Source organism: Diceros bicornis, chromosome 22, assembly GCF_020826845.1.
Source record: "Diceros bicornis minor isolate mBicDic1 chromosome 22, mDicBic1.mat.cur, whole genome shotgun sequence".
Classification (NCBI taxonomy): domain Eukaryota; kingdom Metazoa; phylum Chordata; class Mammalia; order Perissodactyla; family Rhinocerotidae; genus Diceros; species Diceros bicornis.
In genome coordinates, this window is record NC_080761.1 from 1,556,110 (window position 1) to 1,569,490 (window position 13,381).

Below are 13,381 nucleotides of genomic sequence, written 5' to 3' on the forward strand. Positions count from 1 at the left end.
AGTAATAATCAGGCATACCATTAAATATCATTTAATCTACCTAATTAAATTTGTTGTACCTTTTGATTGATTAGAACACTAAAGTTAATTCAGAGTTTGATATTCACCAAATGTGTTAATCTGCTTACAACTGCCATGTGCCTCATTCCTCTTAGAAGTGTATCTTTGGCCCATCACAAGATTTTAATGAATCAAATCATCATAAATTAAGATAATGTACTGTCTTTTGGATGATCGGGAGGCATATGGGTCCATTTTGGAAATATGCCCATCTGTCTTTGCTCCCCATGGGAAGTTTCTGGTCACTAGGTCTCCAGGTGGCTTGCACAAGCCCTAGGTCTATAAAGCTTGGTGCCTCTCCTTCTAATTGAGGTAGAAATAAAAGAGGTCAGAGAGACTTATTAAAGTTTTGGTTGTATGAAGTCTTCAATGAAGACCATCCATGCATATTGTTCTGGATAGCTCTCTGTTCCTAAGACTACTAGCTACTTTAAGGGCTTGTCTGGAACTGTCAATGGTCTGATATTTTACCTTACCTGCAAACGAATAAGTTAGCTACCATGGTCTTACAGATGCTGGCAAAAGATACGAGACCCATGGGTCAGAGACACAGGACTTAATGACACAGCAATGGCAGTGGCCAGAGTATCAACATTTGCACTGGTTCACTAAATCCCACTTCCTGCAGGATGATACACAGTGGGTCAGGAGACATGCAGAGGGTTGCAAGAACTCAGAGCTTAAGGAACTCAAATCTTCAATAAGAGGCAGGAAATCTGCTGACCTTTGGTTTGGGGAAGGGTGTTATTTTTATTATACTGGGGAGTAAGCAAGCCTGCCTTTTGCTCCAGAGGAGGCCACTATTTCTATCTTCCAAGGTTGTCAGCTCTACACACATTCTTGAAAAGATAACCTGGTTTTACTGGCTTTCAAAGGTAAGCTTGAATGAGACTTCATCATCATTCCGTTCTTCTGTTACCTTTATTGAGATTGTCCAAATATGCTTTTTTCTCTGTAAAGTTCACTAACTTTATTCATACATAAGGGTTGCTTTTGGTTTTATTTATTAAGTTAAAATTTTCTTATTAGAGCAAATGAGGAAACTATTATGGGTTGGATCTGAAGGTATGCTTTTCCAGGAAAAATGTGAAAGAAGATCGGTGCTCACAGAACTTTGCCACAAGGAGTTGATATCAACTTAAATGATTTTGATTTGAATAGTGTTTTGTACAACTTTCTTCCATCTTACTTCATCCTCTCTGCTTCCTGTAACTCTCATATGGGAATGAGGCAGTTTCAGGGATTCACTGAACTCATTTACAATATTAAAATGGTTTTTTCTGTTGTTTTTTTTTTTTTATTGAGGTAAAGTTAACATACAACATTAAATTAGTTTCAGCGGTACAACACAATGATTCAGTGTTTGTATAAATGTTGAAATGATCACCACAATAAGTCCAGTTAACATATGTCCCCATACATAGTTACAAATTTTTTTCTCTTGTGATGAGGACACGGCGTACTTCAAGGTGCAGAAGAATCAATGATGATGTCATACTTTTCCATATACAACTTGATGAATTTGGACATAAGTATACACCCTTGAGACTGTCACCACCATCAAGGCCACAAACATATCCATCACCTCCCAAAGTTTTCTCTCACCTCCTTTATTACTATTATTGTGTAGTAAGAACTCTTAGTATCTACACTATTAGCAAATGTGATGTACGCAATACAGTCTCGTTAGCTGTAAGCACTATGCCATATCCTAGATCTCCAGAACTTATTTATCTTGATTACTGAAACTCTGTATCCTTTGATCATCAGCTCCCCATTTCTCCATCCCCTTAACCCCTGGCAACCACCATTCTAACCTCTGCTTGTATAAGTTTGACTATTTAAGATTCCACATATAAATGAGTATTTGCCTTTGCCTGTCTGCCTTATTTCACTTAGCATAACGTCTTCTAGGTCCATCCATGTTGTCAAAAATGGCAGGAACTCCTTCTTTTTTCAAGGTTGACTAATATTCCATTTCTTTATCCATTCATCCGTCAGTGACATTTAGGTTACTTCCATATCTTGGCTATCGTGAATTAGCTACAATGAACATTAGAGTGCAGGTATTTCTTTGAGACCCTGAGTTCAATCCTGTGGGCATATACCAGAAGTGGGATTGCTGGATCATATGCTAGTTTTCATTTTTGGAGTAAGCTCCATACTGTTTTCCATAATGGTTTTACTAGTTTACATTCCCACAAGGGTTCCTTTTCTCCACATTCTCAAAAACATTTGCCATCTTTAGTTTTTTTGATAATCGCAGTCTTAACAGGTGTGAAGTGATAGCTCATTGTGGTTTTGATTTGCATTCCCTGATGATTAGTGATGCTGAACACCTTTTCATACACCTGTTGGCCACTTGTATGTCTTCATTAGGAAAAGTCTACTCTGGTCCTTTGCCCATTTTTTAAATTGATTTATCGTCTTGTTATTGAGCCAACACGAAAAAAGAGAACAAGATTTCCAGGCATTATGGATGCTTCCCAGTTGATACAGATGGTTTTGTATTTACAGTGGTACCAAAAGATCATGTTTCATGCTTTTTCTTCAGCTTGTTATAAGACCAGCAGTAGCTGCGGCATGGCAGATAATTGGGATCTTCTGGGTTTGGAGGTTTACAACATAAATGAGTGGTAAGGAATTTTTTATTATTCCAAGGAAATTATTGAGATCATAGTCCGTGGAATTCAGGATTGATAGGTGTAGGAGGAAATTAAGGTGAGGATCGGTGATCTGGCACTACTTCTGATCATGAGGCACAGGTATCTACTGTATGAGTGTTTGAATAAAAATATTAGAGATCAGGAATTTGTGGTGGGTGAATATGTTTTCTGAATTATTTACTTTTGAACATAACCATTTGGATTATGTGAACATCTGGGATATGGGAGTAAGTCGTTAACAGGGGGTGGTTGATAATATCACTATTGATTTAACTTCTATGAACACCAAGTGGTCAATGGATTAAGCAAATGAGTAATCAGAAAACACAGAAATGGTAGGATTTGGGATTTAGTAAAGGACTGGGGACCGACTGTCCTGAGAGAGAGTGCCAGGACTTATGAGGTTGAGAGTGACAAGGACAAGAAAAGAATAGAAACACACTCAAACAAGGAGGGGGTGTTAACAGGATGGGGGAGGAGAAATGATCTGGAGTAGCCTTGAGTTTTGACCTTGAGCTTTCTGTTCTTGATGCAAATCTGCCTGATGACATCCCGGGACACAGGTCAGATCTATTCCCAGAGGATAGAGGGAGGGTGGAAGTACAAAACAGCCAGGATAATTGTCCTAAAAAGGCAGGCTTCCTTTATCATTTGTCTCAATTTCATGATTTACTTTTGTAGGGTAAGAGGAAAAGAAGGATGATAGCCACGTCTTCACAGAGGAAGCAGCATAACTGTGGGATCCAGTCCAAACCAAAGCCTGGTTTAAACATCTCCATCCCTATAAGGATGTCCAGTGACATATTCAAGAGGCTGGGTACTAGAATTCCATCCCATCCTGGCAATGAAGGGTCTCTGGGAGGACACCTTGGACCAGCCCCACCAGGTCTGCTGGCCAGAGAGACTGCAAGGACTCCAGGCCTGCAGCAATGCAGGACAACTGGTAACTCCTTTCAAGCTTGCCAAAGGGTTGCAAAACCTAGCACCTAGTCACACAGGTGAATCCCTGCCAGGTGTGCTCGCAGGTGGTCTGCACTCCAGGTCCCATGCCCACTCCTGCCGGTCTTCAGATTTGGCAGGGATGATTCCAGGAGCTGATCTGGGCATTCCACAGCTCCACTGCCAACAATTTCTGGCGACTGAGGAAGGTATCAGGAAGGAGGAAAGGGCAGTGAAGAGCACAGGAGAGAGACTGGTGATAGCACTGATGGCGGACAGACTTGCTAGTGAGGCAGAGAAAGTGAGGGGCCAAGAAGCCCGTCTTGACAGCAGATGAAATGGAGCAGGCACCTCAGTGAGGTCTCTTGGCAGCATCCCAAATGTTTTTGTGCTTTGAGCTCTTGAAACTTTGAAATATAACAATACGTTTCTTTTATTAAACTCTGCTGCGTGAAATAGAAAATATAGACAGTGGTTTCTTTCTGAGGTGAGAGGTTGAGTTGCAGGTGAGGAGAGAAAGATCTTCCTTTTTCATGCTGTTCTCTCATTTTCCTTTACTATGTACTTTATTTATTTGTACTTTCAAGTCAGCAGCGAGTTATCAACGTCACAGGATGATTCAGTTTTTCCCCATACAGTCACAGTAAAACCTACTTAAAGTGGATTATTCTTTTTGTGTAATATTCCAATAGATTCCAAAATATTATTTCCAAAGCACTTCGATGTCTATGTTCTCAAATTAGATATTTACTTCTAGGTCTCCATTTTTGTGTTCCTTCTTGCATGCTACTTCAGAGTTGCATCTAAGGAAATACCAGATTTCCCTCAGTTTTTTAGATCCATATGTGTTGGAAATTTGATTCATGAAGATGGACATGGCAGCTGGGGGATTATGCTATTATCAAGAGACCATTTTTCGGCATCAGTAATCTGACAAGAACTCACTGCTTGTTGAGATTTAATTGACTATTTGAGGAATCAAGCTTTCACTATTGGTACTTCTCTTTCTCTTTGGAGGGGAAGTATTGCCTTCATAGTCTTTCCATTACCAAACCACTTTCCTGGGTGGCTGTGCCCTGTCAGGAAGGGCCTGGGATGCCGGGAACCAGGATTCATCCTCAGCTTCTGCCTGTCCTGAGAAGGCTTCCCTGGCAGAGTCCAGCCTGTGTGTCTGGGTGACACTTGCAGCCATCAGAAAGGAGGCGATAACTCACAAGTGCCAAGCGATTCATCTGGCTCTTGTCTTACAGGGTGTTTCCAAGGGATGAGGTTCAAAATGCCACTTGGTAACCCCTTGAAAGCTCCTGGTCACGGGGTGGGTTCTCGGTGTGAGGTCAGAGCAGTGTCTATTCACCACCAGATGGGAAGCATTTCAGTATTTTAATTGCTAAGTCTGTGTTCATGCACGACCATGGATCATCTGTTCCGTGGCATTTCCTGCTGGACCACCCCACACCCCTGTCATGCCTCATCTTTCAAAGCTCCAAACAGGGTTCACAACCCATCAGGTGGTTGTAATGTAACCACAGCGCAAGACAGGGGAAAAAAACACAACCACCCAAGGGTGACACACTTTAATGGTTCGGGCCAAATTGCCCCATTTGGACAAGTTGGCAACATCAACACTGAGTATGTAAACTGGAGGACTGTCTAAGACCATGGACCTCAGAATGACACGGCCTCAGATGTCACCTGGACAGCAAGGGACAGTGTGGGGTCACTCACTGGTCAGGATTATGGTCCCTTATCCTGGTAAAGCAGAGCTCACCCGGGATCCATCAGACCAAGCCAGGGAGGAGGCTGGGAGCCTTCTAGGGAATTTCTGCCCTAAAGTGAATGGCATACGGAAGGCAGTTGTGCTGGAAATCCTGGTTCACAGAGAGCGGTCGGTCGTGTTTATGGAATGAGGCCCAGTGGTAGACTTAAAGCTGCGTCACAGATCTTTCCCATTGGATACAAAACAGCAGGAAACAGATTTCACAGTCCTGGACATGGACCCCAGCAGGATTCAATTCTAGGTCAGTGGTGAACATGGAGGCACTAGAGGGGTATCAGGAGGGAAAGTCCTGTCTGCCTTTAGTCCATTTGCAAATCACCTTTGCGGGCCTTGTCCTCTCCACATGCATGTTTTGATCTTTTTACATTGTTTTCCCCACTTACAGCTGATGCAATTCCAGAGATTGAACTAGAAAACTACAAGTTCCTAAAATTTGGTCAAAAGAAACCTCAACAGGAGAAGCAGAAAACATTCCTTCTTCCTCCAGAATGTAGAAAGGCACCCCCTGCCTATGGCACGACCTGGTCCTGGGTAGTGCTGTTTTAAAGACATCCACATTTCAGTGGTTGTTGCTTTGCCTGTGAAAGTACCATTAACCTTTAAATCCCAGGAGAACGGGCCGGGGACCGTGTCCGCCCCTGGAGCGGCTGAATGATACTGAAATGAACTTGTTCTCGGAGTTAGGGGGAATTGGGAGTGATGTCACTAGCCAAAAAGGGGGCTGGCATTTCTCCCTTCTCCAACATACAATAAGTTGATGACTCAGAAGAGTTCTTTTTTTTTTTTTATAATTTTATTTATTTATTTTTTTCCCCCAAAGCCCCAGTAGATAGTTGTATGTCATAGTTGCATATCCTTCTAGTTGCTGTATGTGGGACGTGGCCTCAGCATGGCCGGAGAAGCGGTGCATCGGTGTGCGCCCGGGATCCGAACCCAGGCCGGCAGCAGCGGAGCGTGCGCACTTAACCACTAAGCCACGGGGCCGGCCCAGAAGAGTTCTTGATTCAAGGAGAAATGTGAGATTCTGTGTCTCACTCACATGCCTACAGAAAGCGACAGAACCACACCACAACTCCCAAGCTGTAAAGGGAACAGGACTTTAATATAATATTCAAATATGTCATTTATTATTTACAACAAATAACCACTGTCTCTCCCCAATGGGTGAGTAGGTGCTGAGGTAGAGATGTCAGGGAGCTGGGATGGGGTCATCCCTTCTCTCTTGGGCTTCAGGGGACCCCAGGAATCAGCTTACAATGCTCCCCTTCCCATCAAATGGGAGGAGCTGACCCTGTGCATCGCAAGCATCCCAGCTGTGTCCCCGCTGCTGAGGATGGGGCTGTGATCGGCCACTGGTATGGGGTTCGGGGTTGGGGCCTGGGGACTGAGTAGAAGAGTCGGGTTATCTTGCGTGGCCTCCCTCAGAATCATGGCCCCCCACCATGTCCCCACTGCACTGGGTGCTCCAGACCCTGTGCTCAGTGCTGTCAGCCACCAGTACCCCATTTGTCCCTGCCACGTGAGCGATCATTTAGTATTACCTATTTCACAGAGGGGGAAACGGAGTCTCAGGAAGCTGAAGAGAGTCACCCCAGTCACAGGACTGGTCAATAGTGGAGCTGGGATCCCAGTGCCAGCTATCCGACTCCCCAAGGCCACGCTTAGCCCAAAGCCTTACTGAACCCCTAGGAGTCAGTCACCCCGGCCCAGACACTCACTCACCCCTGACCTTGATGATGGCCGGTTCTTCTTGGCCTTGCGTACTCTGCAGGCCAACTAGGTCTAGCGCTCTGGCTGGCAGGACAAGGTGTAGCTACAGGACAGAGAGGCACCTGTGAGCCTACCAGGAACCACACCTCAGGGGTCCCCCCACTGCCTGCCCAGCAGCTGGAGTCTGGGTGTCCCAGAGATCACCATGTAATCAGGCCGGGGGATGAGTGGGGCACCATGGAGACAGGCTCTCTGGACTGGCCAACAGGGAGAGTCCACCCCTGCCCTCACCCAACTCCTGCCCGGCCTCACCTCTCATTCTCGTTGAGCAACTCCATGTCCTGGAACGAGGCCCCAAATGGCTCCCTCGGGCTCTAGCTTGTAATTCTTTGCAGCCTCCTGGAGCAGCAGGATCTCCCTCATGACTCGGTATTCCTGGGACCAGAGGGAAGGAGAGGATGCAGACAGGGCCTGGGTGGGGGATGCTGCAGGGGTCTTGTTGGAGGTGAGGAGTGGGGCAGGGGACCAGTCCTGGAAACCATCCTTCCCTCCAGTTCCATCCAGGATCTACCAGTTCTCAGAATGGGAATAATCAGCCCCTCCTCCAGGAAGATTTCCTTGATGCCATCCTCCCCTCAACCCACCCGCCAATTGGATGGGTCTCCCACTTCTCTGGTATCAAACTCTTCCACTCAATGTAAGATACAGCGGGTGAAGCCAAGGACTGTTCTGCCCAGAAGGTCTCTGATTTCCACCTCCTTCCTCTCCCCTGCAGGGAGTGCCACAGCTGCTCCTCAGTACTCTTCTCAAGGTTGATCCCATTCCCCTGGAAGGTAGACAGCCAGAGTACATCAGACAAAGACCCCTAGCCTGACTAGCTCCCTATGCCCACCCCTTCTCATGTTGCACTACTGCCAGATCCCCAGAGGGGGCCAGGCATGCAGAGAAAACAGGACTTGGACCTAGGCTTGCCTCTGGGCTCCAGAGGAGGAGGACATGGGGGTGTAACTGAGGGACCTGGCAGCACAACTCTCTCTGATGACAGACTTGGAGGCTGAGGCTTCAGGCAGAGGGGACTGCTCAGGCACTTATGTGCTTCCTGACTTGGGGGGGGCCGACTTCTTTCTCCCTTCATGGGCAACATGGGAGTTACAGGCTGAGTCCAGCTCAGATAAAACCTCACGCAGCTCTGCCATCAGGCAACTCTGAGCTTCCCCAGCCTGGGTAACTGGAATGGGTTTCTCTGGCAGAAACTCTGTTCACTCATCGCTAAAATAGGCCTGATGCCCCAGCTGCCAGCGGTGGCTGCAAGGCTTTCATGAGAGGAGATGTGCCAAGTGCTGAGAACTCAGAGCTCAGTTCGGGGGCTCCCGCATCCCAAGGCTCAGAATCCTGGTCCTTCCTGCCTAGACCTCAGGTGCACCCACCTCGAAATAGTCACCCATCACCAGGTGCAGCATCAGCAGGTCACTGAGCAGAGTTCCAAGACAGGGGACAACACCTTGTGACATCGGGGTGTGGGTGGGATGAACCTTTGCTCTCAAGTCGACCCCATGTAGACCCTCTCCTGAAAAGTCCCCACCCTCAGCCACCTGGCCCACCCCAGGGTTCCCACGAGGAGCAGCCTAGGACCCTCAGCAGCCTCCCGTCAATTCCTACTCCCTTCACACCCCAAGAACACCACACTCCTCCTCCTCACCTCCCAGGGCCGGCTTCTGGCAAATCACAGGGTGTGCAGTCCCTTGCCCTCCCCAAAACACACTCATCCTGCACCAGCTCTTCCAGGCCCTCCTCTTGGTCACTTCTACTGGGGGATTCAGACACTGTGGCACCAAGATGAAGGGCCCTCATCTTTTGATTTCAGGCCTCCAGCTGGGAGCACAGAGCCCCTCCCCCACAGGCACACTAACCTGCCGCTGCTGCTGCTTCTCCTGCACTCTCTGGGGGTTGCTCTCTGGGGGAGCAAACGTGGAGGGCCCCTCCTGCCAGGGTCGAGGACAGTGTCAGTGAGGCCATACTCCCCTCACCCCATTTCTCTCCAGCACCACTGGCCTCCGACACTGGACATCTGACTTGAGTCAACTGGTACCAATGTCATTCCATCCTCCAAGGTCTTGTGATTCCAGAACAAGCCCAGCTCCAACTCTCACTCTGGGTGTGAGCTTGGGCTTGTGGCCTGGCCTCCTTGAGCCTGTTTCCTCATCTGGAAAGTGTGAGAACTCCGGCTACCACACAGGTTCTCATGAGGACTCAGTGTCACAAGACTGTCATCATTGTTCTGGCCCTCACCCCTCCAGGTGGAGTAGGCAGAAAGCTCCCACATTCCTTTCCTCCCTCTTACCTCAACACCACCCTGTGAGGCCTGCACCACACAATCACCATCCCTCCATTTCCCTGATGAGGAGACAGAGACCCAAACATAGGCAGTGTGTTGCTCAGGGGCCCACAGAAGAGAGGCCGCTTGCCCCTCTCAGTCAGAGGCCCTGTTCCAACATCCTTGCCTAACCCCCAGCCCCACCACTGACAAGAGTCCTGTCCCTTGAGCTCTCAAAGCTTGGTCCTGGGCTGAGTCATGGATGGAGAGGACGGGGTGTCTTGGGAGTCTGGTTGAGTGGCTCCTGCCTGCCCCAGTCCCGTGGAGTGTCTGGGCCCCAGGCTGGGCCAGAGGCCAAGCCAAAGCCTTCTCCTCCCCAAGGAACGCCTCAGGACATTCCCCTGCACTGAATCCTTTTTTTTTTTTTTTGTGAGGAGATCAGCCTTGTGCTAACATCTGCCAATCCTCCTCTTTTTTTGCTGAGGAAGACTGGCCCTGGGCTAACATCCATGCCCATCTTCCTCCACTTTATATGGGACGTTGCCACATCATAGGTCGACAAGCGGTGCGTCGGTGCGCACCCGGGATCCGAACCGGCGAACCCTGAGCCGCCGCAGCGGAGTGCGCGCACTTAACCGCTTGCGCCACAGGGACGGCCCCTGAACTCTTTCTTTATCCACTCAAGAACTGGACCTCCAAGGTGCCACCTCTGATCAACAGAGAAGGGGATGACAGGACATTTTGATTCCCCGTTTACATGAAGCTCCTAAGGTCCTTTCAGCAGGATCCACTAAGAATCCATCAGTTGCCTAGACGCTTCTCATAAGCCACTGGGGGCATATGTCATTGCCAACCAGGCACTCAGGTTAGACTCCTGTGGTTGATTCAAGTGAAGTGACTGCTCTAGGGGTCCAGTGGGGAGTCCCAGAATGCACACACATCTCTCACCTGAGGATGAGCAGCCTGTTTTTCCACCTGGGCCATGGGAATCCTCTGCCACGCACATCCCTGGGGCAGGCAGGATGCAGCCCCTTGGAGATGTGGTGAAGATAGAAGGAGCAGCAGGGTCCTGGCTTCCTGAGGATAGGTTTAGGCTGAGGGCTAAACCCACCCCAACCACCCAACAGCCTGGAAGAAGCTACATCCAGCAGGATGGACATACATGGAAGCCAGAGACCTGTTGATGGCGCCAGCTCGGCAACTCCTCCTGGAACAGCCCAGCCAACACCACTGTGTCTCATGACCAGGGCCTCCCGCCCACAAATGGCACCCCACCTGCCCATGGGCAGAACAGATCCCTCTGCTTGTTAATCTGGATGAGATAGACGGGAATGTTTCAGAGAAAGTTCAAGGGAGAAACTATCAAAACCACAGCCTGCCCAGTGCCCCTCCTCCGCACCCTTCCTCTCTTTCCAGACCCCCAGCCTCCACTCTACCTTGATCATCAGTTCTCTGCTCAAGGACTTGTCTTGACTATTGAGTTCCTTAAGATTTTCAGAGCTCTCTCTCAGGGGAGGGGAAAGAACGAGGGATAAATTTAGGAATAATGTGAGGGGTCTGAATGCAAATCCCTTTTCTTTGCAAACCCAAGAGATTCAAACTGCCTGAAGGAGTGTTCTCACTGGGCTCCTCTGAGCGCTAAGGTCTCATGGTACTGGGAGGGGGCTCTCCTGTTGGTCACTGGGGTCTCCACTCCCCAGTTCTACAGAACAGCTCTGTTTTGACTGCTTTGAGTTTCAACTGGGCATGGGGTTCTGTTGCTATAAACACTTGAAAATCTCCAATTTAGCTCAACTTAGTACCTGACACTTAGGGAAGCCGAGTCCTAAAGCAGAACTGGTGCATTAAGGACCCCGGAAGGTTTAGAGACCCCCTGCCGAGGCCCAGGCCCTGTCCCCAGCATTTGCTGCCTCCCAGGAGTTCCCAGCTGACTGAGGGGCCAATGGCAGACATACAAGAGATCCCCCATCCACCCTGGTCCTCCTATGGAGAGAGGCCTACCCACCGGGAAACTTCCCCCGTGTGTTCTTCAGGTGGCTTGTGAAGGTTTTCTGCAGAGCAGAGTTGACAGTGCAGGACGAGAAGAAGTTCTTCAGGATCTCGAACTCCTGGGGAAGGGAAGAGAATGAGCTGTGAGGTGGGGCACTGTAGCCCAGCTTGCTCTAGCTTCAGTACCCTTCTATTTAAATCTCCCCTCCTGGATGAGACAGATGCTCAGGGAGTCCCAGAAGGGCACATTTAGGACCCAAAGAGTAACACTCACAGGGAGCAGGATTTTAGCTCAACCCAGGGAAGGAGCCAGGTAGGAAGTGAGCATCCTCTCACTGGGACCTGGAGTTAAAGTCAGCGGGCCCCTGGCAGGAAGGTCCTAGGGACTGTGCAGGGGCTTAGACCACACACTGCAATCCTGGGAGCTGATAAATGTGGAGAGGCAGTTCCCAAGGCTTCAGAGAGGGGCTCCACTGGGCCTCCCACAGCACACCTGGGCCACCTGGATCCAGCGCTCCACCACCCTCACCCTGTCCTGGGCTGTCTTGCTCGGGTCCCCGAGGCAGGGGATGATGACGAAGCTGGCCACCCTTCTGACGTGGTCGACGGTGGCCTGGACGTTGGGTGTCTGGTGCTCATTGCCGGGCTTGTTCCTCTTGCCCCAGGTGGAGCCCAGACACGGAGAGGACACCACCTTCTGGAAGAGCTCCTGGAGAACAGGGGGAGTGTCACCGAGCCCTGCCACACCCCAGGTCTGTGCCTACAGCCCCCAAAGTCCCACACAGGAGTCACAGTTTAGAGCTGGAGCTCAGAAAGCTCAGGATGTGGCCTGAGCCTTGTGACAGTCCCTGGCTTTTCTTCTCTGTCCACTGAGGACACCCAGCACAGGATGACCCAGGACCCAATACTGGCAGGGAAGGGAGAGGGGCATTTGAACCCAGCCCGTGCTGGCTAACTCCAAGCTCCAGATGGTGGCTCAACTAGGCTCATCCCAAGGGGGCATCTTCCAATACCCTGATCCCCCCTCTGGTCCCACTCCACATTCTGATGCACATCCCCGCGTGGCAGCTACACCCACAGGCCTTGTCTGTCTCCCTTGTAGTGGAGTACACATCAGGCGTCTAATAAGTCCTGAGGCTGTTGAGACTCCTGAGCAGACGGTTGGGCCACCAGGGTCCAGGCTGTACACAGTGAGCCCTTCCCTGCACAGATGGGCCAGGGCCCACCCAGCTTTCCATCTCTTCTACCTCATGGAGTTGGCACAGTCACTCTGTGCAACAGGTCCTCTTAATGTCCACCTCCACGGTCTGCAGGTGGACAGCAAAGGCTTGGGTGTTCAGAAAGTTGCCCAGGTCTTATGATTGGTAAAGGGTGGAGCCTGGATTTGGGCCCAGATCATAGGAGTCTGGATCAGGTCTGGGGCAACGATAGCAGAGGGAAGGCCTGCCCCACACCACCCTGAAAGCCCAGCTGCTCACCGCATCCATCATGGTAAACTGCTCCACCACCAGCTTAGGAGGGAAGGCCATGAGATTAAGCTTCTCACGCTCCTTAAGAGCCACAGGTGGAGATGGACTTCTCACTAGAAATGATGGTCCAGGTGACTCTAGCTAAGCAGCTCCTACTCCTGCTGGAGCCCATGTTGGCCCTTGCTCCACCTCCAACACTGCTGGTGGAGGGGACACTGGCTCCAGTGCTAGAGGGGGTGGTGTCAACGGAGCTGGAGCCAGCTCTACCTCCACCACTGCCCACTGCTCTTCTTCTGCCGCTGGCTGGAGCTCAGCAGCTGACGCTGGAGTGGGATAAAAACAAAGATTCACCCACATAGCTGACTTTCCATGTGACCTTCTAAACACAAGAAAGATCCCACTCCCTTCCAGGAATACCCAGCCTGCAGTCCCCCTTACCATCTGGCTCTGCCTCAGT

General features: G+C 49.7%; 1 protein-coding gene across 1 annotated transcript; it reads right to left on the minus strand.

Annotated features, from left to right (window-relative positions):
- Nucleotides 1-11,819: 11,819 nt before the first annotated feature.
- Nucleotides 11,820-13,017, minus strand: LOC131419886 (ral-GDS-related protein-like). Its single transcript, XM_058565397.1, has 2 exons — nucleotides 12,934-13,017; nucleotides 11,820-12,164 (listed from the first exon to the last, which is right to left on the minus strand). Exons 1-2 carry the CDS (start codon nucleotides 12,982-12,984, stop codon nucleotides 11,913-11,915), a joined length of 303 nt encoding a protein of 100 aa, XP_058421380.1. The 5' UTR covers nucleotides 12,985-13,017; the 3' UTR covers nucleotides 11,820-11,912.
- Between the last annotated feature and the right edge of the window lie 364 nt (nucleotides 13,018-13,381).